This window comes from Heptranchias perlo, chromosome 15 (assembly GCF_035084215.1).
Source record: "Heptranchias perlo isolate sHepPer1 chromosome 15, sHepPer1.hap1, whole genome shotgun sequence".
In the NCBI taxonomy this organism is placed as follows: Eukaryota; Metazoa; Chordata; class Chondrichthyes; order Hexanchiformes; family Hexanchidae; genus Heptranchias; species Heptranchias perlo.
Genome location: NC_090339.1, coordinates 4887557 through 4915309, shown reverse-complemented (window position 1 = coordinate 4915309; position 27753 = coordinate 4887557). Strand labels below are relative to the sequence as shown.

The 27753-nt window shown below is 45.8% G+C and overlaps 1 protein-coding gene across 1 annotated transcript in view; it reads left to right on the top strand.

The window, feature by feature from the left end:
• Positions 1 to 795: 795 nt before the first annotated feature.
• Positions 796 to 27753, top strand: part of LOC137333184 (FERM domain-containing protein 7-like) — a 54186-nt gene continuing 27228 nt past the window's right edge. The window contains exons 1-3 of the mRNA XM_067997368.1: positions 796 to 918; positions 17797 to 17901; positions 20438 to 20480. Of these exons, the coding sequence (XP_067853469.1) occupies positions 796 to 918; positions 17797 to 17901; positions 20438 to 20480 (271 nt within the window). The remainder of the gene's footprint in view (positions 919 to 17796; positions 17902 to 20437; positions 20481 to 27753) is intronic.

Below are 27753 nucleotides of genomic sequence, written 5' to 3'. Positions count from 1 at the left end.
CTCCCAGGGAACCCCTACAGATACTGACACACTCCAATGGGACCCTGTGTAAATACTGACACTCTGCCAGGGACCCCCTGTAAATACTGACACACTCCCAGAGACCCCCTGTAAATACTGACACACTCTCAGAGACCCCCTGTAAACACTGACACACTCCCAGAGACCCCCTGTAAATACTGACACACTCCCAGAGACCCCCTGTAAATACTGACACACTCCCAGGGACCCCCTGTAAACACTGACACACTCCCAGAGACCCCCTGTAAATACTGACACTCTGCCAGGGACCCCCTGTAAATACTGACACACTCCCAGAGACCCCCTGTAAATACTGACACACTCCCAGAGACCCCCTGTAAATACTGACACACTCTCAGAGACCCCCTGTAAATACCGACACACTCCCAGAGACCCCCTGTAAACACTGACACACTCCCAGAGACCCCCTGTAAATACTGACACACTCCCAGGGACCCCCTGTTAATACTGACACACTCCCAGGGAACCCCTACAGATACTGACACACTCCAATGGGACCCTGTGTATACTGACACACTCTCCGAGACCCCCTGTAAACACTGACACACTCCCAGGGACCCCCTGTTGATACTGACACACTCCCAGGGAACCCCTACAGATACTGACACACTCCAATGGGACCCTGTGTAAATACTGACACTCTGCCAGTGACCCCCTGTAAACACTGACACACTCCCGGGGACCCTCTGTAGATGTTGGCACACTCCTCGGGACCCCCTCTAAATACTGACGCATCCTCTGGAGGCAGAGGGTATGTCTGAGGTACTATATGAATACTTAGCATCGGTCTTCACTGGAGAAGAGAATGCTGCCATTGTAGCAGTAAAGGAGGAGGTAATAGTGATATTGGATCGGATAAAAATAGAGAAAGAGAAGGTACTTAAAAGATTGGCAGTACTCAAAATGGAAAATTTACCCATGCAGATGGGACGCATCCTCGGTTACTGAGGGAAGTAAGTGTGGAAATTGCGGAGGCTCTGGCCACAATCTTCCAATCCTCCTTAGATATGGGGATGGTGCTGGAGGATTGGGGGATTGCAAATGTTACACCCCCTGTTCAAAAAAAGGGGAGAGGGATAAACTCGGCAATTACAGGCCAGTCAGCCTAATGTCGGGGTGGGGGAACATTTAGAGAAAATAATTCGGTACAAAATTAATTGGCACCTGGAAAAGTCAGCACGGATTTGTTAAAGGAAAATCGTGTTTGACAAACTTGATTGAGCTCTTTGATGAGATAATGGAGAGGGTTGATGAGGGTAGTGCGGTTGATGTGTATATGGACTTTCAAAAGACATTTGATAAAGTACCACATAATAGGCTTGTTAGCAAAATTGAAGCCAATGGGATTAAAGGGACAGTGACAGCATGGAGACAAAATTGGCTAGGGGACAGAAAGCAGAGAGTAGTGGTGAACGGTTGTTTTTCAGACTGGAGAGAAGTATACAGTGGTGTTCCCCAGGGGTCAGTATTAGGACCACTGCTCTTTTTGATATATATTAATGACCTGGACTTGGGTATAATTTCAAAGTTTGCAGATGACACAAAACATATATATAATATAGTATAGGAAATATAGTAAACAATGTGGAGGATCGTAACAGATTTCAGGAGACGTAGACAGACAGGTGAAATGGGTGGACACGTGGCAGACGAAACTTAATGCAGAGAATGTGAAGTGACACATTTTGGTAGGAAGAATGAGGAGAGGCAATATAAACTAAATGGTACAATTTTAAAGGGGGTGCAGGAACAGAGAGACCTGGGGGTTCACGCACACAAATCTTTGAAGGTGACAGGATAAGCTGAGAAGGCTGTTACAAAAAACGGGATCCTGGGCTTTATTAATAGAGGCATAGAGAACGAAAGCAAGGAAGTTTTGCTGAACCTTTATAAAACACTGGAGCTGGAATATTGTGTTCAATTCTGGGCATCACACTTTGGGAAGGATGTCAAGGCCTTTGGGAGGGTGCAGAAGAGATTTAGTGGAATGGTACCAGGGATGAGGGACTTCAGTTACGTGGAGAGACTGGAGAAGCTGGGATTGTTCTCCTTAGAACAGAGAAGGTTAAGGGGAGATTTGATAGAGGTGTTCAAAATCATGAACGGTTTTGAGAGAGTAAATAAGGAGAAACTGTTTCCAGTGGCAGAAGGGTCAGTAACCAGAGGACACAGATTTAAGGTGAACGGCAAAAGAGTCGGAGGTGACACGAGGAAACATTTTATTTTAACGCAGCGAGTTGAAATGATCTGGAATGCACTGTCTGAAAGCGTGATGGAAGCAGATTCAATAGTAACTTTCAAAAGGGAATTGGATAAATACTTGAAGGGAAAAAATTACAGGACTATGGGGAATAAGCAGGGGAATGGGACTAAAGAGATAGCTCTTTCAAAGAGCCAGCACAGGCACAATGGGCCGAATGGCCTCCACCTGTCCTGTACCTACCATGATACTCCCAGGGATCCTTGGCAAATACTGACACACTCCCAAAGGTCCCCTGTAAATACTGACACCTGCTTGGGGGCCCCTATGGAGCAGTGTGTAATGATTCATATCAATAGGGTGTTGCGGTCGTACAGACCTCGAACTAATTAAAATGAAAGAATTTAGTCACGGATTGAAACTAGAAGCTTCTAGAAATATCAGTCTACCTAAGCAAAACATTTTTTATTTCTATCAACTGCATCTAAACTGTAACTAAACTCTCAAATAAGTTAAACCTAGTGTGTCAGGATTTCAAAATATGGCACACACTTGTAAAAGAAATCACTCTGCCGCTGTTAATCATTGTGATTATTACTGTGGAGATACAGTTAAGGCTGGCATCATACTTCTGCCCCGATTTGGTGGTTGCGCTGATGCCTCAGTCTCATCCTCCCTGCATCCAGTCTGTCTCGCCCTGTCAGAATTTTATATGTTTCAATGAGATCCCCTCTCATTCTTCTAAACTCTAGTGACTACAGGCCGAGTCGACCCAATCTCTCCTCATACGATAGTCCTGCCATCCCAAGAGTCAGTCTGGTGAACCTTCGCTGCACTCCCTCTATGGCAAGTATATCCTTTCTTAGGTAAAGAGACACAATACTCCAGGTGTGGTCTCACCAAGGCCCTGTATAACTGCAGTAAGACATCCTTGCTCCTGTACTCAAATCCTCTTGCAATGAAGGCCAATTTGCCTTCCTAACTGCTTGCTGCACCTGCATGTTTGCTTTCAATGACTGGTGTACAATGACACCCAGGTCCTTTTGTACATCAACATTTCCCAATCTATCACCATTTAAATAATACTCTGCCTTTCTGTTTTTCCTTCCGAAGTGGATAACTTCACATTTATCCACATTATACTGCATCTGCCATGTATTTGCCCACTCACTCAACTCGTCTAAATCGCCTTGAAGCTCTTTGCATCCTCCTCACAACTCACAATCCCACCTAGTTTTGTATCGTCAGCAAACTTGGAAATATTACATTTGGTTCCCTCATCCAAATCCTTGATATATATTGTGAATAGCTGGGGCCTAAGCACTGATCCCTGCGGTACCCCACTAGTCACTGCCTGCCACCCCGAAAAAGACCCATTTATTCCTACTCTCTGTTTCCTGTCTGTTAACCAATTTTCAATCCATCCCAGTATATTACCCTCAATCCCATGTGCTTTAGTTTTGCATACTCACCTCTTATGTGGGACTTTATCAAAGGCCTTCTGAAAATCCAAATAAACCACATCCACTGGTTCTCCCTTATCTATTCTACCAGTTACATCCTCAAAAAACACCAGTGGGTTTGCCAAACACGATTTCCCTTTCATAAATCCATGTTGACTTTGTCTAATCCCGTTGTTATTTTCTAAGTGTCCTGTTATCACATCCTTTATAATAGACTCTAGCATTTTCCCTACTACTGATGTTAGGCTAACTGGTCTGTAGTTCCCTGTTTTCTCTCTCCCTCCTTTTTTAAATAGTGGGGTTACATTTGCCACCCTCCAATCTGCAGGAACTGTTCCGTAATCTATAGAACTTTGGAAGATGACAACCAATGCATCCACTATTTCCATGGTTACCTCTTTTAGTACTCTGGGATGCAGATTATCAGGCCCTGGGGATTTATCGGCTTTCAGTCCCATTAAATTCTCCAGCATTATTTTTTTTACTAATACTAATTTCCTTTAATTCCTCCTTCTCACTAGTCCCTTGGTTTCCCAGCATTTCTGGGAAGTTATTTGTGTCCCTTTCTGTGAAGACAGAACCAAAGTATTTGTCTAATTGCTCTGCCATTTCCTGTTCCCCATTATAAATTCTCCTGTTTCTGACTGTAAGGGACCTACATTTGTCTTCACTAATCTTTTTCTTTTTATGTACTTGTAGAAGCTTTTACAGTCCACTTTTATGTTCCTTGCAAGTTTACTCTCATATTCTATCCCCCCCCCGCCCCCTTAATCAATCTCTTGGTCCTTTTTTGCTGAATTCTAAACTGCTCCCAATCCTCAGGCTTGCTACTTTTTCTGGCAACTTTATAGTCTCCTCTTTGGATCTAATACTATCCTTAATTTCTTTTGTTAGCCATGGTTGGGCCACTTTTCCTTTTGTGTTTTTGCGCCAGAAAGGAATGTATAACTGTTGTAATTCATGCATTCGTTCCTTAAATGTTAGCCATTGCCTATCCACCGTCATGCCTTTTAATGAAGCGTCCCAATCTATCATAGCCAACTCACTCCTTTGTAGTTTCCTTTGTTTAGATTTAGGACCCTGGTTTCGGATTGGACTACTTCACTTTCCATCTTAATGAAGAATTCTATCATGTTATGGTCACTCTTCCCTAAAGGATCCCGCACAATAAGATTATTAATTAACCCCTTCTCATTGCACAATATCCAATCTAGGATAGCCTGTTCCCTGGTTGGCTCCTCAACGTACTGGTCTAAAAATTAAATTAATTAAATGAAGACCAGTTTTTAAAATTTAGTTATATGTTATATGTTAACTTAAAACTTAGCCCACAGTCACTACCAATCACTTACCTGCCCCACCTGTGACGTCACACTGCAGTTTTCTCTAGTTGCAGGTCTGCTGCTGCTTTTATCCCCACTCTCGGGCCTCGGTCTGTTGCTGCTTTTATCCCCACTCTCGGGCCTCGGTCTGCTGCTGCTTTTATCCCCACTCTCGGGCCTCGGTCTGCTGCTGCTTTTATCCCCTCTCTCGGGCCTCGGTCTGTTGCTGCTTTTATCCCCACTCTCGGGCCTCGGTCTGCTGCTGCTTTTATCCCCTTCCTCGGGCCTCGGTCTGCTGCTGCTTTTATCCCCTCTCTCGGGCCTCGGTCTGCTGCTGCTTTTATCCCCGCTCTCGGGCCTCAGTCTGTTGCTGCTTTTATCCCCGCTCTCGGGCCTCGGTCTGTTGTTGCTTTTATCCCCACTCTCGGGCCTCGGTCTGCTGCTGCTTTTATCCCCACTCTCGGGCCTCGGTCTGCTGCTGCTTTTATCCCCACTCTCGGGCCTCGGTCTGCTGCTGCTTTTATCCCCGCTCTCGGGCCTCGGTCTGCTGCTGCTTTTATCCCCTCTCTCGGGCCTCGGTCTGCTGCTGCTTTTATCCCCACTCTCGGGCCTCGGTCTGCTGCTGCTTTTATCCCCACTCTCGGGCCTCGGTCTGCTGCTGCTTTTATCCCCGCTCTCGGGCCTCGGTCTGCTGCTGCTTTTATCCCCTCTCTCGGGCCTCGGTCTGCTGCTGCTTTTATCCCCACTCTCGGGCCTCGGTCTGCTGCTGCTTTTATCCCCACTCTCGGGCCTCGGTCTGTTGCTGCTTTTATCCCCACTCTCGGGCCTCGGTCTGCTGCTGCTTTTATCCCCTCTCTCGGGCCTCGGTCTGTTGCTGCTTTTATCCCCACTCTCGGGCCTCGGTCTGCTGCTGCTTTTATCCCCACTCTCGGGCCTCGGTCTGTTGCTGCTTTTATCCCCACTCTCGGGCCTCGGTCTGCTGCTGCTTTTATCCCCACTCTCGGGCCTCGGTCTGTTGCTGCTTTTATCCCCACTCTCGGGCCTCGGTCTGCTGCTGCTTTTATCCCCACTCTCGGGCCTCGGTCTGCTGCTTTTATCCCCTCTCTCGGGCCTCGGTCTGTTGCTGCTTTTATCCCCACTCTCGGGCCTCGGTCTGCTGCTGCTTTTATCCCCACTCTCGGGCCTCGGTCTGCTGCTGCTTTTATCCCCACTCTCAGGCCCTGGTCTGCTGCTTTTATCCCCACTCTCGGGCCTCGGTCTGCTGCTGCTTTTATCCCCACTCTCAGGCCCTGGTCTGCTGCTTTTATCCCCACTCTCGGGCCTCGGTCTGCTGCTGCTTTTATCCCCACTCTCAGGCCCTGGTCTGCTGCTTTTATCCCCACTCTCGGGCCTCGGTCTGCTGCTGCTTTTATCCCCACTCTCAGGCCCTGGTCTGCTGCTTTTATCCCCACTCTCGGGCCTCGGTCTGCTGCTGCTCAGGTCCGCCGCCACTCTGTGGAAAAAGTTAGGAAAAGCAAGAGAACACCTCCTTCCCCCAATTCACCGAACTCCCACCCTTACCAAACTCCCAAGTTTTTTTTTTATTTGTTCACGGGATGTAGGCGTCGCTGGCGAGGCCGGCATTTATTGCCCATCCCTAATTGCCCTTGAGAAGGTGGTGGTGAGCCGCCTTCTTGAACCGCTGCAGTCCGTGTGGTGACGGTTCTCCCACAGTGCTGTTAGGAAGGGAGTTCCAGGATTTTGACCCAGCGACAATGAAGGAACGGCGATATATTTCCAAGTCAGGATGGTGTGTGACTTGGAGGGGAACGTGCAGGTGGTGTTGTTCCCATGTGCCTGCTGCCCTTGTCCTTCTAGGTGGTAGAGGTCGCGGGTTTGGGAGGTGCTGTCGAAGAAGCCTTGGCGAGTTGCTGCAGTGCATCCTGTGGATGGTACACACTGCAGCCACAGTGCGCCGGTGGTGAAGGGAGTGAATGTTTAGGGTGGTGGACGGGGTGCCAATCAAGCGGGCTGCTTTATCTTGGATGGTGTCGAGCTTCTTCAGTGTTGTTGGAGCTGCACTCATCCAGGCAAGTGGAGAGTATTCCATCACACTCCTGACTTGTGCCTTGTAGATGGTGGAAAGGCTTTGGGGAGTCAGGAGGTGAGTCACTCGCCGCAGAATACCCAGCCTCTGACCTGCTCTCGTAGCCACAGTATTTATATGGCTGGTCCAGTTAAGTTTCTGGTCAATGGTGACCCCCAGGATGTTGATGGTGGGGGATTCGGCGATGGTAATGCCGTTGAATGTCAAGGGGAGGTGGTTAGACTCTCTCTTGTTGGAGATGGTCATTGCCTGGCACTTATCTGGCGCGAATGTTACTTGCCACTTATCAGCCCAAGCCTGGATGTTGTCCAGGTCTTGCTGCATGCGGGCTCGGACTGCTTCATTATCTGAGGGGTTGCGAATGGAACTGAACACTGTGCAGTCATCAGCGAACATCCCCATTTCTGACCTTATGATGGAGGGAAGGTCATTGATGAAGCAGCTGAAGATGGTTGGGCCTAGGACACTGCCCTGAGGTACTCCTGCAGCAATGCCCTGGGGCTGAGATGATTGGCCTCCAACAACCACTACCATCTTCCTTTGTGCTCGGTATGACTCCAGCCACTGGAGAGTTTTCCCCCTGATTCCCATTGACTTCAATTTTACTAGGGCTCCTTGGTGCCACACTCGGTCAAATGCTGCCTCGATGTCAAGGGCAGTCACTCTCACCTCACCTCTGGAATTCAGCTCTTTTGTCCATGTTTGGACCAAGGCTGTAATGAGGTCTGGAGCCGAGTGGTCCTGGCGGAACCCAAACTGAGCATCGGTGAGCAGGTTATTGGTGAGTAAGTGCCGCTTGATAGCACTGTCGACGACACCTTCCATCACTTTGCTGATGATTGAGAGTAGACTGATGGGGCGGTAATTGGCCGGATTGGATTTGTCCTGCTTTTTGTGGATAGGAAATACCTGGTCAATTTTCCACATTGTTGGGTGAATGCCAGTGTTGTAGCTGTACTGGAACAGCTTGGCTAGAGGCGCAGCTAGTTCTGGAGCACAAGTCTTCAGCACTACAGCTGGGATGTTGTCAGGGCCCATAGCCTTTGCTGTATCCAGTGCACTCAGCCGTTTCTTGATATCACGTGGAGTGAATCGAATTGGCCGAAGACTGGCTTCCGTGATGGTGGGGATATCGGGAGGAGGCTGAGATGGATTATCCACTCTGCACTTCTGGCTGAAGATGGTTGCAAACGCTTCAGCCTTGTCTTTTGCACTCACGTGCTGGACTCCGCCATCATTGAGAATGGGGATGTTTGCAGAGCCTCCTCCTCCCGTTAGTTGTTTAATTGTCCACCACCATTCACGACTGGATGTGGCAGGACTGCAGAGCTTTGATCTGATCCGTTGGTTGTGGAATCGCTTAGCTCTGTCCATAGCATGTTGCTTCCGCTGTTTAGCATGCATGTAGTCCTGAGTTGTAGCTTCACCAGGTTGGCACCTCATTTTTAGGTACGCCTGGTGCTGCTCCTGGCATGCTCTTCTGCACTCCTCATTGAACCAGGGTTGATCCCCTGGCTTGTTGGTAATGGTAGAGTGAGGAATATGCCGGGCCATGAGGTTACAGATTGTGCTGGAATACAATTCTGCTGCTGCTGATGGCCCACAGCGCCTCATGGATGCCCAGTTTTGAGCTGCGAGATCTGTTCTGAATCTATCCCATTTAGCACGGTGGTAGTGCCACACAACACGTTGGATGGTGTCCTCAGTGCGAAGACGGGATTTCATCTCCACGAGGACTGTGTGGTGGTCACTCCTACCAATACTGTCATGGACAGATGCATTTGCGACAGGTAGATTGGCGAGGACGAGGTCAAGTAAGTTTTTTCCTCGTGTTGGTTCGTTCACCACCTCCCGCTGGTTCGTTCACCACCTCCCGCAGGCCCAGTCTAGCAGCTATGTCCTTCAGGACTCGGCCAGCTCGGTCAGTCATGGTGCTACCGAGCCACTCTTGGTGATGGACATTGAAGTCCCCCACCCAGAGTACATTTTGTGCCCTTGCTACCCTCAGTGCTTCCATCCAAGTGGTGTTCAACATGGAGGAGGACTGATTCATCAGCTGAGGGAGGACGGTAGGTGGTAATCAGCAGGAGGTTTCCTTGCCCATGTTTGACCTGATGCCATGAGATTTCATGAGGTCCAGAGTCAATGTTGAGGATTCCCAGGGCCACTCCCTCCTGACTGTATATCACTGTACCGCCACCTCTGGTGGGTCTGTCCTGCCGGTGGGACAGGACATACCCAGGGATGGTGATGGAAGAGTCTGGGACGTTGGCTGAAAGATATGATTCTGTGAGTATGGCTATGTCAGGCTGTTGTTTGACTAGTCTGTGGGACAGCTCTCCCAATTTTGGCACAAGTCCCCAGATGTTAGTGAGGAGGACCTTGCAGGGTCGACTGGGCTTGGTGTTTTGCCGTTGTCGTGTCTGGTGTCTAGTGGTCCGATGCCGGGTGGTCCGTCCGGTTTTATTCTTATTATGACTTTTCGTAGCGAGATTTTACAACTGAGTGGCTTGCCAGGCCATTTCAGAGGGCAATTAAGAATCAACCACATTGCTGTGGGTCTGGAGTCACATATAGGCCAGACCGGGTAAGGACGGCAGGCTTCCTTCCCTAAAGGACATTAGTGAACCAGATGGGTTTTTACGACAATCCGGTAGTTTCATGGCTATCATTACTGATACTAGTATTTTAATTCCAGATTTTTATTTAATTAATTGAATTTTTAATTAATTAATTGAATTTAAATTCGCCAGCTGCCGTGGCGGGATTTGAACTCATGACTCTGGATTTTAGTCTGGGCCTCTGGATTACTATCCCAGTAACATAACCACTATGCTACCGTACCCGGTAGCATAGTGGTTACGTTGCTCACTCTGTGCCCACTGCACTCACAGGCCCCTGTATTTACACTGTTCGTGATTCAGATGAGTCAGCCCTGCTCCGCTACTGTTTCAGGAACCAGTTTAATCTAGCTAACTAATGAACTAACTACAGCAGCTCTCCGGTGGGAGATCTTGCTTGTTTGTCTCTGCTTAAGCCTGACAGAAACTTCATCGTCACTGGGTCAAAATCCTGGAACTCCCTTCCTAACAGCACTGTGGGAGAACTGTCACCACAATATTCTTGTTGCTGGAAGACTGAATGAAAGTGTGTGTGTGTATGTATATCTTTGTGTGTATGTATATCTTTGTGGGTATATGTATCTTTGTGGGTATGTGTATCTTTGTGGGTATGTGTATCTTTGTGGGTATGTGTATCTTTGTGGGTTTGTGTATCGTTGTGCGTATGTGTATCTTTGTGGGTATGTGTATCTTTGTGGGTTTGTGTATCGTTGTGCGTATGTGTATCTTTGTGGGTATGTGTATCTTTGTGGGTATGTGTATCTTTGTGGGTATGTGTATCTTTGTGCGTTTGTGTATCTTTGTGCGTATGTGTGTCTTTGTGGGTATGTGTATCTTTGTGGGTATGTGTATCTTTGTGCGTATGTGTATCTTTGTGGGTATGTGTATCTTTGTGCGTATGTGTATCTTTGTGGGTATGTGTGTCTTTGTGGGTATGTGTATCTTTGTGGGTATGTGTATCTTTGTGGGTATGTGTATCTTTGTGCGTATGTGTATCTTTGTGGGTATGTGTATCTTTGTGGGTATGTGTATCTTTGTGGGTATGTGTATCTTTGTGCGTGTGGGTATGTGTATCTTTGTGCGTATGTGTATCTTTGTGCGTATGTGTATCTTTGTGCGTATGTGTATCTTTGTGCGTATGTGTATCTTTGTGGGTATGTGTATCTTTGTGCGTATGTGTATCTTTGTGGGTATGTGTATCTTTGTGGGTATGTGTATCTTTGTGCGTATGTGTATCTTTGTGCGTATGTGTATCTTTGTGCGTATGTGCACCTGCGTTCATCCGTGTATTTGTCACCTTCAGACCCAACTATTCCAATGCTCTCCTGACCAGCCTCCCATTCTCCCATTCTCCACCATCTATAAACTTCAACACTGGAATTTCTGCTGCCGGTATCTTATCCCGTACCAAGTCCTGCTCACCTATCATCCCTGTGCTCACTGACCTACATTGGCTCGTGGTCCATTGTTTAAAATTCTCATCCTTGTGTTTAAATCCCTCCATGGCCTCACCCTTCCCTATCTCTGTAATCTCCTCCAGCCCCTACAACCCTCCTAGAACTCTCCGAACCTCCGAATCTGGTCACGTGCATCCCCCATCCCTTCGCCTCATCATTGGCGGCCATATCGTCAGCTGTCTAGGCCCCAAGCTTAGGAGTTCCCTCCCTAAACCCCTCCGCCTCTCCACTTCCCTCTTCTCCTTTAAGCCCCTCCTTAATGCCCCATCTCTTTGACCAAACTTTCAGTCACCTGCCCTAATGTCTCCTTCTTTGGCCCTGCATCCATTTTTGTTTGATTACGCTTCTGGGAAGCACCTTGGGACATTTTTCTATGTTAAAGGCGCTATATAAATGCAAGTTGTTGTTGTTACTTTTATTGTTCTTGTTGTTGTAGTACTAGTCATAGTCATAGTACTTGTACTAGTAGTAGTACTAGCAGTAGCAATAGTCGTTGTATTTGTAATCGTAGTAGTAGTACCAGTAATAGTACTAGTCCACCAGGTGAGGATAGGGTCCGGATAATCTTCGTTGGCCCCAGCAGCTGAATTAAGCTTGTCCCCCCTCAGTGTCCCAGCTCACACACACAAAGAATATTCACCTGGAGGTACTAGAGGGTCTCGATCATCATTAAACGCTGCCAGATGTATATTTAAGCCCAGAAATTACTGGCAGCAATATTATGTCACAAACACTTGACCCATTTGGATGACATTTGTCTGTCTGCTTCCAGTGGAGACGTTAACCCAGTTAAAATAACCAGCCTGAGTTCAAATACAGGGCAGAGAAATGTCACACAAACACTTTCACTTCCAGGCTATAATATTTGATATTATTAATTTTACCGAATTTGTTCCCCGGATTCTTGCTTTCAAAATTTTTGATCAAATTAATAAATAAAACAAGCACACAATGAAGCATTTCCACTTTTGTCGTGGGTTACACAAGAGAGCTCTCTGGATGAAGACACTTAAGACGATGAGGATGGTCATGTGGTCAGGCACGACTTGCATTAAGACCCTGCTATTGTGGAATCAATAGTGGGCACTAGCTGGAGATGTTAAGTGTGTTATTTTGATAAATGGAACAGCACTAATGATAACGGCAGGTCTCTGTCAACAATGGACATACATCTTCTGAAGACAGCTGCTTTGCACATCAACAATGAATGTATCAATGGATTAAGTTGTTTTGTGTAATGCTCCTCTTCACTAAAAGCATTGCTCGAGGTCTTCAGTCGAATTTAAAATTCTCATCCTCATGTTCAATCCCTCTATGGTCTCACCCACCCTATCTTTGTAAGCTCCTCCAGTCTGGTCTCTTGTGCATCCTCCACTCTCTTCACCCTACCATTGATCGCCGTGCCTTCAGCTGTCCAGGGCCTAAGCTCTGGAATTCCCTCCCTAAACATCTCTGCCTATTTACCTCTCTCCTCCTTTAAGTCGCTCCTTAAAACCTACCTCTTTGACCAAGCTTTTGGTCATGTGTACTAATAAGAGAGTAGGGATAATGGGTAGGTCCTCACATTGGCAGGATGTGACTAGTGGAATCCCGCAGGGATCTGTCTTGGGGCCTCAATTATTCACAATATTTATTCACGACTTAGATGAAGGCATAGAAAGTCTCATATCTAAGTTTGCCGATGACACAAAGATTGGTGGCACAAACCTTGAAACATTTGCCTGAGGAAGGAGAAAATCTCCGAAAGCTTGTGAATTTAAAATAAAATTGCTGGACTATAACTTGGTGTTGTAAAATTGTTTACAATTGTCAACCCCAGTCCATCACCGGCATCTCCACATCACAAAGATTGGTGGCATTGTAAGCAGTGTAGATGAACACATAAAATTACAAAGCGATATTGATAGATTAGGTGAATGGGCAAAACTGTGGCAAATGGAATTCAATGTTGGCAAATGTGAGGTCATCCACTTTGGATCAAAAAAGGATAGAACAGGATACTTTCTAAATGGTAAAAAGTTAAGAACAGTGGATGTCCAAAGGGACTTAGGGGTTCAGGTACATAGATCATTGAAGTGTTATGAACAGGTGCAGAAAATAATCGATAAGGCTAATGGAATGCTGGCCTTTAAATCTAGAGGACTAGAGTACAAGGAGGCAGAAGTTATGCTGCAGCTATACAAAACCCTGGTTAGCCCGCACCTGGAGTACTGTGAGCAGTTCTGGGCACCGCACCTTCGGAAGGACATATTGGCCTTGGAGGGAGTGCAGCGTAGGTTTACTAAAATGATACCCGGACTTCAAGGGTTAAGTTACGAGGAGAGATTACACAAATTGGGGTGGTGTTCTCTAGAGTTTCGAAGGTTAAGGGGTGATCTGATCGAAGTTTATAAAATATTAAGGGGAACAGATAGGGTGGATAGAGAGAAACCATTTCCGCTGGTTGGGGATTCTCGGAGTAGGGGGCACAGTCTAAAAATTAGAGCCAGACCTTTCAGGAGTGAGATTAGAAAACATTTCTACATACAAAGGGTGGTAGAAGTTTGGAACTCTCTTCCACAAACAGCAACTGATACTAGCTCAATTGCTAAATTTAAATCTGAGGTAGATAGCTTTTTGATAACCAAAGGTATTAAGGGATATGGGCCAAAGGCAGGTATATGGAGTTAGATCACAGATCAGCTATGATCTTATCAAATTGCGGAGCAGGCACGAGGGGCTGAATGGCCTACTCCTGTTCCTTATGTGACAGTGTCAGTTTTTGTCTGATTACGCTCCTGTGAAGTGCCTTGGGACGTTTTACTATGTTAAAGGTGCTGTATAAATGCAAGTTGTATTATAGCTGCAAAGGGTGATCATCCATCGCCATGAGGTGAACCAGATATACAGTGAACCAGTGACCACATTGTGGGCATCAGGGCAGTTGGATTAAATTGTGGCATGTTGATAAATAATTATACTTTGTCCCTCTCTCAACTTGTCACGCATCAGAATTACTCCCATTTCTCTCCTGAGGCAGGGTCTTAGATCTAAAACTGACTGACTTGACCTGCTAGGGGTCACCTGACCTGCTGGGGGGTCGCCTGACCTGCTCGGTCCACCCAGAAGGGTTCTGAAATAGGCACAGGACCCTTCTTTGCATATTTAAATTGAAGCAACGCAAGGCTATGGGCCCCAACAACATTCCGGCTGTGGTGCTGAAGACTTGTGCTCCAGAACTAGCTGAGCCACTAGCCAAGCTGTTCCAATACAGCTACAACACTGGCATCTACCCGACAATGTAGAAAATTGCCCAGGTATGTCCTGTCCACAAAAGCAGGACAAATCCAATCCAGCCATATAAATACTGTGGCTACAAGATCAGGTCAGAGGCTGGGTATTCTGTGGCGAGTGACTCACCTCCTGACTCCCCAAAGCCTTTCCACCATCTACAAGGCACAAGTCAGGAGTGTGATGGAATACTCTCCACTTGCCTGGATGAGTGCAGCTCCAACAACACTCGAGAGGCTCGACACCATCCAGGACAAAGCAGCCCGCTTGATTGGCACCCCATCCACTACCCTAAACATTCACTCCCTTCACCGCCGGCACACTGTGGCTGCAGTGTGTACCATCCACAGGATGCACTGCAGCAACTCGCCAAGGCTTCTTCAACAGCACCTCCCAAACCAGCGACCTCTACTGCCTAGAAGGACAAGAGCAGCAGGCGCATGGGAACAACACCACCTGCACGTTCCCCTCCAAGTCACACACCATCCCGACTTGGAAATATATCGCTGTTCCTTCATCGTCTCTGGGTCAAAATCCCGGAACTCCCTTCCTAACAGCACTGTGGGAGAACCGTCACCACACGGACTGCAGCGGTTCAAGAAGGCGGCTCACCACCACCTTCTCAAGGGCAAATAGGGATGGGCAATAAATGCCGGCCTCGCCAGCGACGCCCACATCCCATGAACGAATAATACAAAAAAAATTTTAGGTAGCTGCCAGAAATGCCTAAAAACAGTGAGGACCAATATGGCGGCAGTCACGTTGCCGGCGCAGATTTGGTGCAAGATCTCCCGCCCAGAAATTAGTTTACATTGAATCCGTTTTGCGCCCAAAGTACAGGTGCAACACATACCAGTTTTTACCCCACTGTGTCCACATAACGTTTGTTGAATGTGGCCCACACCAATTGCTAATGTGGTGAATCAGGCCCACCATAGAAAATTAGTTTGACTCCCCTGATCTACGCACTTTATGTCCACCTGAGAGGGCTGACAGGGCCTCGGTTTAATGTCTCATCCAAAAGACACAGCACTCCCTCAGTACTGCACTGGAGTGTCAGCTTAGATTATGTGCTCAAGTATCTGGAGTGGGACTTGAACTCACAACCTTCTAACTTAGGGGAAAGAGTGATGCCAACTGAACCATGGCTGACACTTGCTGCAAAATCATATTTAGTTAACTTATATCTTTATCGAATAGGACTGATTGCCATGTCAATTGTACGGTGGTAAAGATAGAATAGTACATAAAGGAAACCCTTCCTCCAGTTGGGTAACTTCCATGAGTCACTGCCATTGTAGTTACATTTCCAATTTTCAGATTGTTCACCCTTTGTTCTTGATTTGCCCACCAGAGGAAATAGTTCCTCTATATCGATCTTATCAAATCCCTTTGATAGATTAAACACCTCAATTCTGTCATCTCCTATATTCAAGGGAGTAGAAGCCTAGTCCTCATAATTTAACCCTTTTAGCCCCGGTATCATTCTGATGAACCTGTGCTGCACCCCCTCCTTCCTGAGGTACGGTGCCCAAAGCTGAACGCAGTACTCCCGATGGAGTCTAATCAAGGCTCTGTACAACTTGAAGCCCCACTGCCTCCCCTTTGTATTCCAGCCCCCTTTGTGGAAACAGGAGCTTTTGAAAGGATGAGGGAGAGGAATGTAAACATGCAAATTAAATAAGAATCAAAATAAGTCTTTCTGCTGCTGGTGTGTTTTTGAAAAATTCCACATTCGACCCCTTTAAATAGATTTGCTACCATTAAAAGCTGAGATGCAATGCGATTAGGAACAGCTTGTTTATACTGTCAGTGAGTAAGTGCTCTTTTAGGAAAGGGGAGTATACTTATCAAAAAGACATACACAGCCCCTCGAAGATGCTAAGTCACAGCTGCTAACAGCTTCTGCATCTGTTGTAGGTTGATCACTGATAAATGACTGCTGTTTCGTTAGCTCGCTAAAACTTCCAGCTTTGATGTGTGAAGAATTATAGTTATTATTTATTTGGACACATTAATGAGTTACCAGCTGACACGGACAAGCTCATGAAACACGACCATGGTCACAGTGTAAGAAAAAAACAATTCTGCGTAGATCAGGGGTTGAATTAAACACAGTGTTTAGCAAAAAATAACAAGAACCGTAATGATAGATTCAGATTATGCCTCACACAATTATTCCATTGCTTCTCTCTGACAAAGGCACACGCCTGGGACAAAATATATCTGCCGCCATCTTTAATTGCACCTGGTCGGTGCTGAGCGAGACTGCACTCAAAGTACAGCTATTATTCTGTCTGTCAAAAGTCAATGCCTGGGGAAAGGATGGCGAGTATTTTCAGGGAAAGAAAAGAAATAGATGTTGTGAAAGTGGATTAGCTTTTCAAAGGATCAGTACCAGGATGGCTGAATGCACTAAGTGTCTTAGCTTAATAGTTACCAGGTTTGTGGAGTGATTTTTTTTATGATTCCTGCCTGGAAGTGTCCCCAGTTTGGGTGAATTTATTAATGTGTCTGACAGTGAAGAGCATCAGAATGAACACCACAGCATGGCAAAAGTTTGAGAAAAAGCATATGTTCTTTAAGACATTCCACAGAATTAGATATGGAGTAACGAGAGAAGGCGAAGATTAGGACTGCCCAAAGCCTTTTGTCTCCATGGGCTGCTCTGGTTGTTGTTTTCCTATCTTCACACTCTTCCCTTGGAGAGAATAGTGTGAAGTAGTGGGAGGATTCGTAGGCTGATTATTAGTCTGACAGGCCGCGACATGAACGCTCCTTCCATGGCCATAACCATCTTTACACCAGCGGAGCAGGCTCGAGGGGCCGGTTGGCCTACTCCTGCTCCTATTTCTTATGTTCTAAAGGGTGGTTAGTCCTATACGGTGGGAGGGATTTATGGGCCCCCACAAGACATGGACTACATATTAGTTGGGGCTTTCTGCTCTGGTCAGCCTACGATTAAAACTAATGAATGGGAAACTACAGGCTGGTGAGTGCAGAAGCGAAAACCCCTCACCGTGAAGTTTAACTCCACATCCCCATTAATTTGCATGTATCTCGGGGTAGAAATCATGCCTGTTTTCGGGTGTAAAACAGGTGCAAAGCAGACCAATTTAGCGGTGGGGCGGCCTACGCCCAATCTGCGCAGACGTTGGTCCCACCACAAAATTGGTGGGGGCATTTTGTTAGGCGCCCGGGTGGACTCCCTTGAAGTTTACTGGGTCAGTGGAATCTGCCAGTGGCCTCACCCATAGTAAATTCTCACATCCCCTTCACAATACTCTGATACACAGAGCCACAGGTGAATGTTTGTTAATGTTACTTCTCCCCAGCAAAAAGCCACCGGAAAGATTCTTTTCGATTGTGTCTGTCACCGTCTGAAACTCGTTGAGGAGGACTATTTCGGAATAGAGTTCAACGATCGCTATGGTAACGTGGTAAGCGAAGACATATCCCTGTAACTTAACAACCATAGCAAACTCTGCAGCACTCGGTAATTTAGAGGCTCAGCCATGATGGGCCGAATGGCCTCCTTCTTTACTGTAAGACTCTATGATTAAAGAGGTATGAAATGGAAAATATTATTCAATATTTTAAAAAGCCAACGTTCTATTTGTTGATATTATTGAGATGATAAATGGCTATTGACTGCATCGTATAAGTGTTATTTATCAACAAAATTTACAACAGATTTACTCGGATGATACCAGAACGGAGAGGTTATACCTATCAGGGAAGATTGAACAGACTGGGGCTCTTTTCTCTAGAAAAGAGAAGACTGAGGGGTGACCTGATAGATGCCTTTAAGATTATGGAACGGTTTGATGGGGTAGACGTTGAGAAGATGTTTCTACTTCCAGGGGAGACCAGAACTAAGGGCCATAAATATAAAATAGTCAATAATAAATCCAATGGGGAATTCAGGAGAAACTTCTTTACCCAGAGAGTGGTCAGAATGTAGAACTCACTACCACAAGGAGTAATTGAGGCGACTAGCATAGATGTATTTAATGGGGAAACTAGATAAACACATGAGGGAGAAAGGGAATAGAAGGATATGCTGATAGGGTTGGATGAAGCAGGGAGGAAGGAGGCTCGTGTGGAGCATTGACACTGACAGGCTGAATGGCCTGTTTCTGTGATGTACATTTTATGTAATTCTATGTAAAAACGGCTCTTAAAATATTTAAAGAATGCAAAAAATATTTTAAATAGCACTTTATTGCTTCTGTCAGAAAAGTCTCAAAGTGTTTCACATACAATCGATTACATTGAAGCTCAATGACCGTTATTATTAGGTGTATGTGTTAGCCGTTTAGTACACAGCAAGATCCCATAAATAGTGATGAGATGAATGAGCAGTTGTTGTGTTTTAGGTGGCATTGGTTGAGGGAGGAATGTTGGCCGGGACACCTGGACCGTCTCCCCCGGCACACACAGGTTTTCCAGAACTTTCCCTCCTCCTCTCCAGTCCTCGCGATGAATCATGCCCAAATATGGTATGAGGCGAGCTAGCTGCCCTCTGGAGCTCTACCCAGGTGATTACATTTCCTGTGTGTATTGGTAGACTCTTCGACTGTGGTGGGCATAACAGCTGAGCCCAATCCTGTCCTACCTCGGGGCCAAGTTTAGTGAGAAAATAGATATGATGAAACAATATTGTAATCTCGCTAGAAAGCACCAACAGATTCTTTGCCCATGTTCAACCCTCTGCTTCTACCCCTCTGAATATGGATTAACAAGCTCTGAAATAAATGAAACAAAAGATTATTTTTGCATGTTAAGGCTTAGTTAATCATTCCTGATGAACTCGTAGCATTCCACAGTTGCACAGTCAACTCAGGAAGTGAGTGAGGGGGGTTCATTATGGAACCAATTTCAAAGCTCTCACCACAGGAGTGGCAGAAGCGAATAGTAAAAGAGGAGCTTTCTTGCCTCTGTGTTTGACACTGTGGGTGTTGCCAGTGGATCAGGATGAACAGAGGGTAGTCAGGGGAGCACATAGAGCATTGGAGGTACAGAGCTTGCAGTAACTCCTGTCCCATGTACAGCAAGCCCATTACATGAACCAAAGATTTGGTTATACTGAATAAGCATCAGTTAGCTTAGGGGGTGGGATCCTATGCCCTATTAGAAGGCCAATGGACCTCCTTCATTCAGACCTGAAAACAATCAATTTTTTAACCTAATGATTCATGGATTGAAATTCCTCCCTGTGCTAGTTTAATGCACTAGTAAACGCCCTCTTGTGTGTGCTATCTTAACAAACTCATTAACCTGTTTAACTTCTGGGCATGATGCCTTTATTTTTTGTTACCACAAAGAAAAATCTCAGAAAGCGTGTGTTTTGTTACCCTGGGTCCCTGCAGTCCTGTTAGAAGGTCAGAAATTGTAACAAAAGCAGATCGTCCATTTTTCAAAATGGCTAAACTTTACTCACTTTCCAGCAAGGATCACTGGATAGTGATCAGATAGAGAACCCTAGCTGATTCCCTCCCCCTACTCACGCCCTGTTATACCTCCCCCACCATTGCCCTGGTTGCGATCAGCATTGGTTGAGGGAGGAATGTTGGCCGGGTCACAGGGACCGCCTCCCCCGGCACACACAGGTTTTCCAGAACTTTCCCTTCTCCTCTCCGGTCCCCGCGATGAATCATGCCCAAATATGGTATGATGAGAGCTCGCTGCCCTCTGGAGCTCCACATTTCCTGCGTGTATTGGTAGACTCTTTGACTGTGGTGGGCATAACAGCTGAGCCCAATCCTGTCCTACCTCGGGGCCAAGTTTAGTGACCAGGGATCCAATTTGGGGCCTTCTTGGTCTGTATAGCCCAGTAGCACACAACACAGGCCAGTTACTCACTGACTTAGTGGGAGCTTTCTTTAATTGAAGTGACCCAGCTACGTTGTGTATAAATTTATATGCTCTTATCCTTTCACACCATACTAATCTGGGTCTCTGTACTGATTGCAGGTTTGGTTGGATCTCTTAAAACCTGTTTTAAAACAAATCAGAGGTGAGTAACGTGTGCATTTCCAAAGTATCTCAGACCAAACGCAAAAGGGTTTCTTGTTTTAAATAGGAAATGTATGGAGCACGATCAGGCAGTAACTCACAGCCATGGAATGGAGGTCTCTGAGTGATGACATTTACTGGGGCACAGAGGAAGTTTTGGAAATAGAATTCATGACCAAGTGCGATGGGAGTAAGAAATTGTGATTCAGACAGAAGAATTCTAATACTTATAAGAACATAAGAACATAAGGAATAGGAGCAGGAGTAGGCCATCCAGCCCCTCGAACCTGCTCCTCCATTCAACAAGATCATGGCTGATCTTGTACCTCAACGCCATTTTCCTGCACTATCCCCATATCCTTTGATGCCTTTAATATCTAGAAATCTATCGATCTCTGTTTTGAATGTACTCAATGACTGAGCCTCCACAGCCCTCTGGGGTAGAGAATTCCAAAGATTCACCACCCTCTGAGTGAAGAGACTGTGACCCCTGGTTCCAGACTCCCCAGCCAGGGGAAACATCCTCCCTACATCGACCCTGTCGAGCCCTGTAGGAATTTTGTATGTTTCAATGAGATCACTTCTCATTCTTCTAAACTCTAGAGAATACAGGCCTAGTCTACTCAATCTCTCCGCACATGACAATCCCGCCATCCCAGGAATCAGTCTGGTGAACCTTCGTTGCACTCCCTCTATGGCAAGTATATCCTTTCTTAGGTAAGGAGACCAAAATTGTATACAATACTCCAGGTGCGGTCTCACCAAGGCCCTATATAATTGCAGTAAGACATCTTTACCCCTGTACTCAAATCCTCTTGAAATAAAGGCCGACATACCACTTGCCTTCCTAATTGCTTGCTGCATCTGCATTTTAGCTTTCAGTGACTCATGTACAAGGACACCCAGGTCCCTTTGAACATCAACATTTCCCAATCTCTCACCATTTATAAAATACTCTGCATTTCTGTTTTTCCTACCAAAGTGGATAACTTCACATTTTTCCACATTATATTCCATCTGCCATGTTCTTGCCCACTCACTTAGCCTGTCTATATCCCCTCGAAGCCTCTTTGCATCCTCCTCACAACTCACATTCCCACCTAGTTTTGTGTCATCAGAAAACTTGGAAATATTACATTTGGTCCCCTCATCCAAGTCATTGATATAGATTGTGAATAGCTGGGGCCCAAGCACTGATCCCTGTGGTACCCCACTGGTCACAGTCTGCCAACCTGAAAAAGACCCGTTTATTCCTACTCTCTGTTTTCTGTCTGTTAACCAATTCTCAATCCATGCCAGCATATTACCCTCAATTCCATGTGCTCCAACTTTGTTCACCAACCTGTGCGGGACCTTATTGAAAGCCTTCTGAAAATCCAAATACACCACATCCACTGGTTCCCCCTTACCTATTGTACTAGTTACATCCTCAGAGAACTCCAATAGGTTTGTCAAACATATTTTCCCCTTTCATAAATCCATGTTGACTCTGCCAAATCCTATTATTATTTTCTAAGTGTCCTGTTATCACATCCTTTATAATAAATTCTTGCATTTTCCCTACTACTGATGTTAGGCTAACAGTCTGTAGTTCCCTGTTTTTTCTCTCCCTCCTTTCTTAAATAGTGGGATTACATTTGCCACCCTCCAATCTGCAGGAACTATTCCAGAATCTATAGAATTTTGGAAGATGACAACCAATGCATCCACTATCTCTATAGTCACCTCTTTCAAGACCCTGGGATGTAGATCATCAGGTCCTTGGGATTTATCCACTTTCAGTCCCATTAATTTCTCTAGTACTATTTTTTTACTAATACTAATTTCCTTCAGTTCCTCATCCTCGCCAGACCCTTGGTTCTCTAGTATTTCTGGGAGGATTTTTGTGTCCTCTTCCGTGAAGAAAGACACAAAGTATTTGTTTAATTTCTCTGCCATTTCCTTATTCCCCATTATAAATTCTCCCATCTCTGTCTGTAAGGGACTCACATTTCCCTTCACCAGTCTTTTCCTTTTTACATACCTATAGAAGCTTTCACAGTCCGTTTTTATGTTTCTCACTAGTTTACCCTCATATTCTATTTTCCCTTTCTTTATCAATTTCTTGGTCCTCCTTTGCTGAATTCCAAAATGCTCCCAATCCTCAGGCTTACTGCTTTTTCTGGTAACTTTATATGCCTCTTCCTTTGATTTAATACTATCTTTAATTTCTCTTGTTAGCCATGGTTGGACCACTTTTCCTGTTGGGTTTTTGTGCCTTAAAGGAATATATATTTGTTGTAAATTATGTATTAATTCTTTAAATGCTAGCCATTGCCTGTCTACCGTCACACCTTTTAATGTAGTTCTCCAATCAACCACCGCTAACTTGTGCCTCATACCTTTGTAATTTCCTTTGGACTTCATCCAACTTTACACAAGAGCAAGTCAATACATGGCCTTCCATAGCGCGAATATTCCAGAAGGTGTGGTGTAGATTGGGCATTGTGGTGACTCTCCCACTTTAGTTCTCATCAGGAGCTGCAGCCTAAGATACTTTATGCGTATTTATACTGTCTCTACAAAGTGTACAGACACAGAAGAATGGTTCTAAAGCAGATGGAGTGGGTTTAATGTCACTTTTGCTATTTAATCACTCCTGCCCTCCACCCTATCACAGATCTCTCCCTTTTGTTCGTTTCTCCTGGCTCTGCACTTGCTTAAAAGCTGGTCATCTCTAGCATCTTCCAGTTTGACGAAAGGTCGTCACTCTGAAACATTAACTCTGTTTCTCGCTCCACAGATGCTGCCTGACCTGCTGAGTATTTCCAGCACATTCTGTTTTTATTTTGGGTTTAATGTATGATTGGTTGAGCATAACTTTCCCGTCTTGAAAAGATCAACTTTCTATCAAATGAGAGAGCTGCTTGATGAGACCAGGGCCATTATATTTTTGCTCACATTTGCTGCCCATCCCTCGTTGCCCCCTATTTTAACTAGGCCATTTCTGAGGGCTTTAAGAGTCAACCGCACAGTCAGGTGATGGCCTGACCTGAAGGATTGTTTACTTTCCTCAGCTTTCATGCTCATTTTAGTTTGTTGTCAAGCCCCAAATGACCAGATTAAACTGAGTTCACTTTCACAACTGGGCACGGTGGGATTCCAACTGCGGAGCCAGTGATCCAGCCCTGTAATCACTGACGTACTGAATCCACAACGAACTCTGGAGTGAGCGTTCACTGGATCCTCGTGGAGGGCACATTTACTGTCACGCTGTGTTGATCATTGTCAACTCATTTTTATTCCAGCACTCATGGAGGTGAGGGATGTCACTGGCTGGGGAACATTTCCCAGCTCAGGCACCCAGTGTCAGTGGTGAGCACTCCCAGGTCAGGTACAGCAGAGCCAAATGTTCAGCAAGCTCCCTCCACCTCTGCCTCAACCTCAGAACAGCACTACCCCCCAACCCAACACTACAGGGTCAAATTAGTGGTACAATCCCCACCACTTATAGCGTGTGTGTGAACGTTCACGATTTGCCCACAATACGCGATGGTCGGTATAATGTGGTCGCACTATTACAGTACTCTATTATATAGCAAGACTATTATAGATCACCAATAAACTAAACAAGACTGCATGCAATGCAGCTCGCTTTATTAAAACTGTAGTCAGTGCTTAGTACAAACTGTAACCCCACACCATTTAGAGGGGATTAGAAGGGTTTAATTACACAAAAGGTAACTGAACCCAAGTCCCAAAGGTGAAAAGCCAGTCTCTCAGACCAATCTCCAGCTCTTTAACATCAAATATAAGTTTATATTTATTTCTGTAACAGGCTACATTTTATTGCTGAAAATCAGAGAGCAAAGCCGTCTCAAAACACACGTAGGTCATTCCCTTCAGCGTTCAATGTTGGTGCATCATAAAATTTAAAATAGAAAACCTATCTGAAAAAAAACCACCATTTCGGATTCTTGGCTCAAGGGCCCTTTCCAACGAGCCTTGCTGGGACTTTCTATAAGTAGTGCCATCCTAATGCCAACAAATGCAACCTAAAAGCCTTTGGGCTAACTCCCTGATACCAGTCTTTCTCATAGACAGCTGCTTCAGAAATGCTAGTCAGTAATGGACCCTTCACAAGCCCGAGTGAAAACACCAGCACTACCGAACAAAAAAAGTCATTGTAGCAAACTGTTAATTTAAACAAAACACACAAAACACTTGAACTCAATCTGACCGTAAAACATCGATTTACTGCATGAAAGGAACAAATGAGATGAGGCCCGAGGTCTTTGTGCCAAGGGGTTCGGCCTTTAATACATAAATCCTTGTTGCCCTCAGTGGAGTCCCAGGTGATGACTCTGATGTAAAGACTGACACAATCAATCAATGCCTGATCGCAATCTCTGCGTCCTATTTAACCCTGAGCTGAGTTTCCAACTCATATCCTCTCCATCACCATGACCGGTTACTTCCACTTCTGTAACATCGCCCGCCTCCGCCCCTGCCTCAGCCCATCTGCTGCTGAAACCCTCATCCATGCTTTTTTTTAACCTCTGGACTGGACTATTCCAATGCTCTCCTGGCCGGCCTCCCACTTTCCACCCTCCGTAAACTTGAGCTCACCCAAAACTCTGCTGCCCGTATCCTAACTTGCACCAAGTCCCATTCACCCATCACCCCCTGTGCTCGCTGACCTACATTGGCTCCTGGTTCCCCCAATCCTTCAAGTTCAGGAATTCACTCCCTAACCCTCTCTGCCTCTCCACCCACCTCTCCTCCTCGAAGAACCTCCTTAAAACCTACCTTTTTGACCAAGGTTCTAGTCATGCTTCCTAATATCTCCTTCTTTGGCTCGGTTTCGATTTTTGTTTGATTACACTTCGGTGAAGCGCCTTAGGATTTTTTCTACATTAAAGGCGCTATATAAATGCAAGTTGTTGCAGTTGTTGTAAGTACTGCATAATCATGCTTTATTTTAAAATCTTCAAAATTAAACTTAAACTTCAAAGTTGGAGTTAAATGGAATTTAAAGCTGCCATGGTGAAGTGATGTAGTTATAAAGGGTTAAAGAACTTGTATTTATATAGTGCCTTTCACATCCTCAATGAATTACTTTTGAAGTGTAGTCACTGTTGTTATGTAGGGCAATGCTGCCTCCAAGTTGAGCACAGCAAGATCCCACAAACAGCAATGAAATAAATGGCCAGTTAATTTGATATTGATGATGTTGGTTGAGGGAGAAATGTTGGCCAGGACACTGGGAGAATTCCACTGCTGTTCTTCGAATAGCACTGTAGGATCTTTTCCATCCAGGGCAGAGGGCAGATGGGGCTTCGGTTTAAAGTCTCATCTGAAAGTCGACACCTCTGACAGTGCAGCACTCCCTCAGTACTGCACTGGAGTGTCAGCCTGGATTATGTAATTGGGGCTTGAACTCACAATCAATCTGACTTCCATCCAATAATTATAGTGTTTCAAACAGTAATTAGTTCTGCAGATATACTGAAAAATTAAGCAATTATAATCTAAACTAACGATGAAATTGTAAAGACATTCTTATCTGCACTTGTATGTAAACCATTACAAAGAACTTGTATTTATATAGTGTCTTTCGTATCCTCAATGAATTACTTTTGAAGTGTAGTCACTGTTGTCATGTAGGGAAACGCTGTAGCCAATTTGTAAAAGACCCTATGGCACTATTCGAAGAAAAGCAGTGGAATTCTCCCAGTGTACTGGCCAATAATTCGATCCACTCCACGTGATATCAAGAAACGGCTGAGTGCACTGGATACAGCAAAGGCTATGGGCCCCGACAACATCCCGGCTGCAGTGCTGAAGACTTGTGCTCCAGAACTAGCTGCACCTCTAGCCAAGCTGTTCCAGTACAGCTACAATACTGGCATTTACTCGACAATGTGGAAAATTGCCCAGGTATGTCCTGTCCACAAAAAGCAGGACAAATCCAATCTGTCCATTACCGCCTCATCAGTCCACTCTCAATCATCAGCAAAGTGATGGAAGGTGTCGTCAACAGTGCTATCAAGCGGCACTTACTCACCAATAACCTGCTCACCGATGCTCAGTTTGGGTTCCGCCAGGACCACTCGGCCCCAGACCTCATTACAGCCTTGGTCCAAACATGGACACAAGAGCTGAATTCCAGAGGTGAGGTGAGAGTGACTGCCCTTGACATCGAGGCAGCATTTGACCGAGTGTGGCACCAAGGAGCCCGAGTAAAATTGAATTCAATGGGAATCAGGGGGAAAACTCTCCATTGGCTGGAGTCATACCTAGCACAAAGGAAGATGGTAGTGGTTGTTGGAGGCCAATCATCTCAGCCCCAGGACATCACTGAAGGAGTTCCTCAGGGCAGTGTCCTAGGCCCAACCATCTTCAGCTGCTTCATCAATGACCTTCCCTCCATCATAAGATCAGAAGTGGGGATGTTTGCTGATGATTGCACAGTGTTCGGTTCCATTCGCAACCCCTCAGATAATGAAGCAGTCCGAGCCCACATGCATTAAGACCTGGACAACATCCAGGTTTGGGCTGATAAGTGGCAAATAACATTCACGCCAGACAAGTGCGAGGCAATGACCATCTCCAACAAGAGACAGTCTAACCACCGCCCCTTGACATTCAACGGCATTACCATCGCCGAATCCCCCACCATCAACATCCTGGGGGTCACCATTGACCAGAAACTTAACTGGACCAGCCATATAAATACTGTGGCTACAAGAGCAGGTCAGAGGCTGGGTATTCTGTGGCGAGTGACTCACCTCCTGACTCCCCAAAACCTTTCCACCATCTACAAAGCACAAGTCAGGAGTGTGATGGAATACTCTCCACTTGCCTGGATGAGTGCAGCTCCAACAACATTCAAGAAGCTCGACACCATCCAGGACAAAGCAGCCCACTTGATTGGCACCCCATCCACCACCCTAAACATTCACTCCCTTCACCACCGGCGCACAGTGGCTGCAGAGTGTACCATCCACAGGATGCACTGCAGCAACTCACCAAGGCTTCTTTGACAGCACCTCCCAAACCCGCGACCTCTACCAACTAGAAGGCCAAGAGCAGCAGGCACATGAGAACAACACCACCTGCACGTTCCCCTCCAAGTCACACACCATCCCAACTTGGAAATATATCGCCGTTCCTTCATCGTCGCTGGGTCAAAATCCTGGAACTCCCTTCCTAACAGCACTGTGGGAGAACCTTCACCACACGGACTGCAGCGGTTCAAGAAGGTGGCTCACCACCACCTTCTCAAGGGCAAT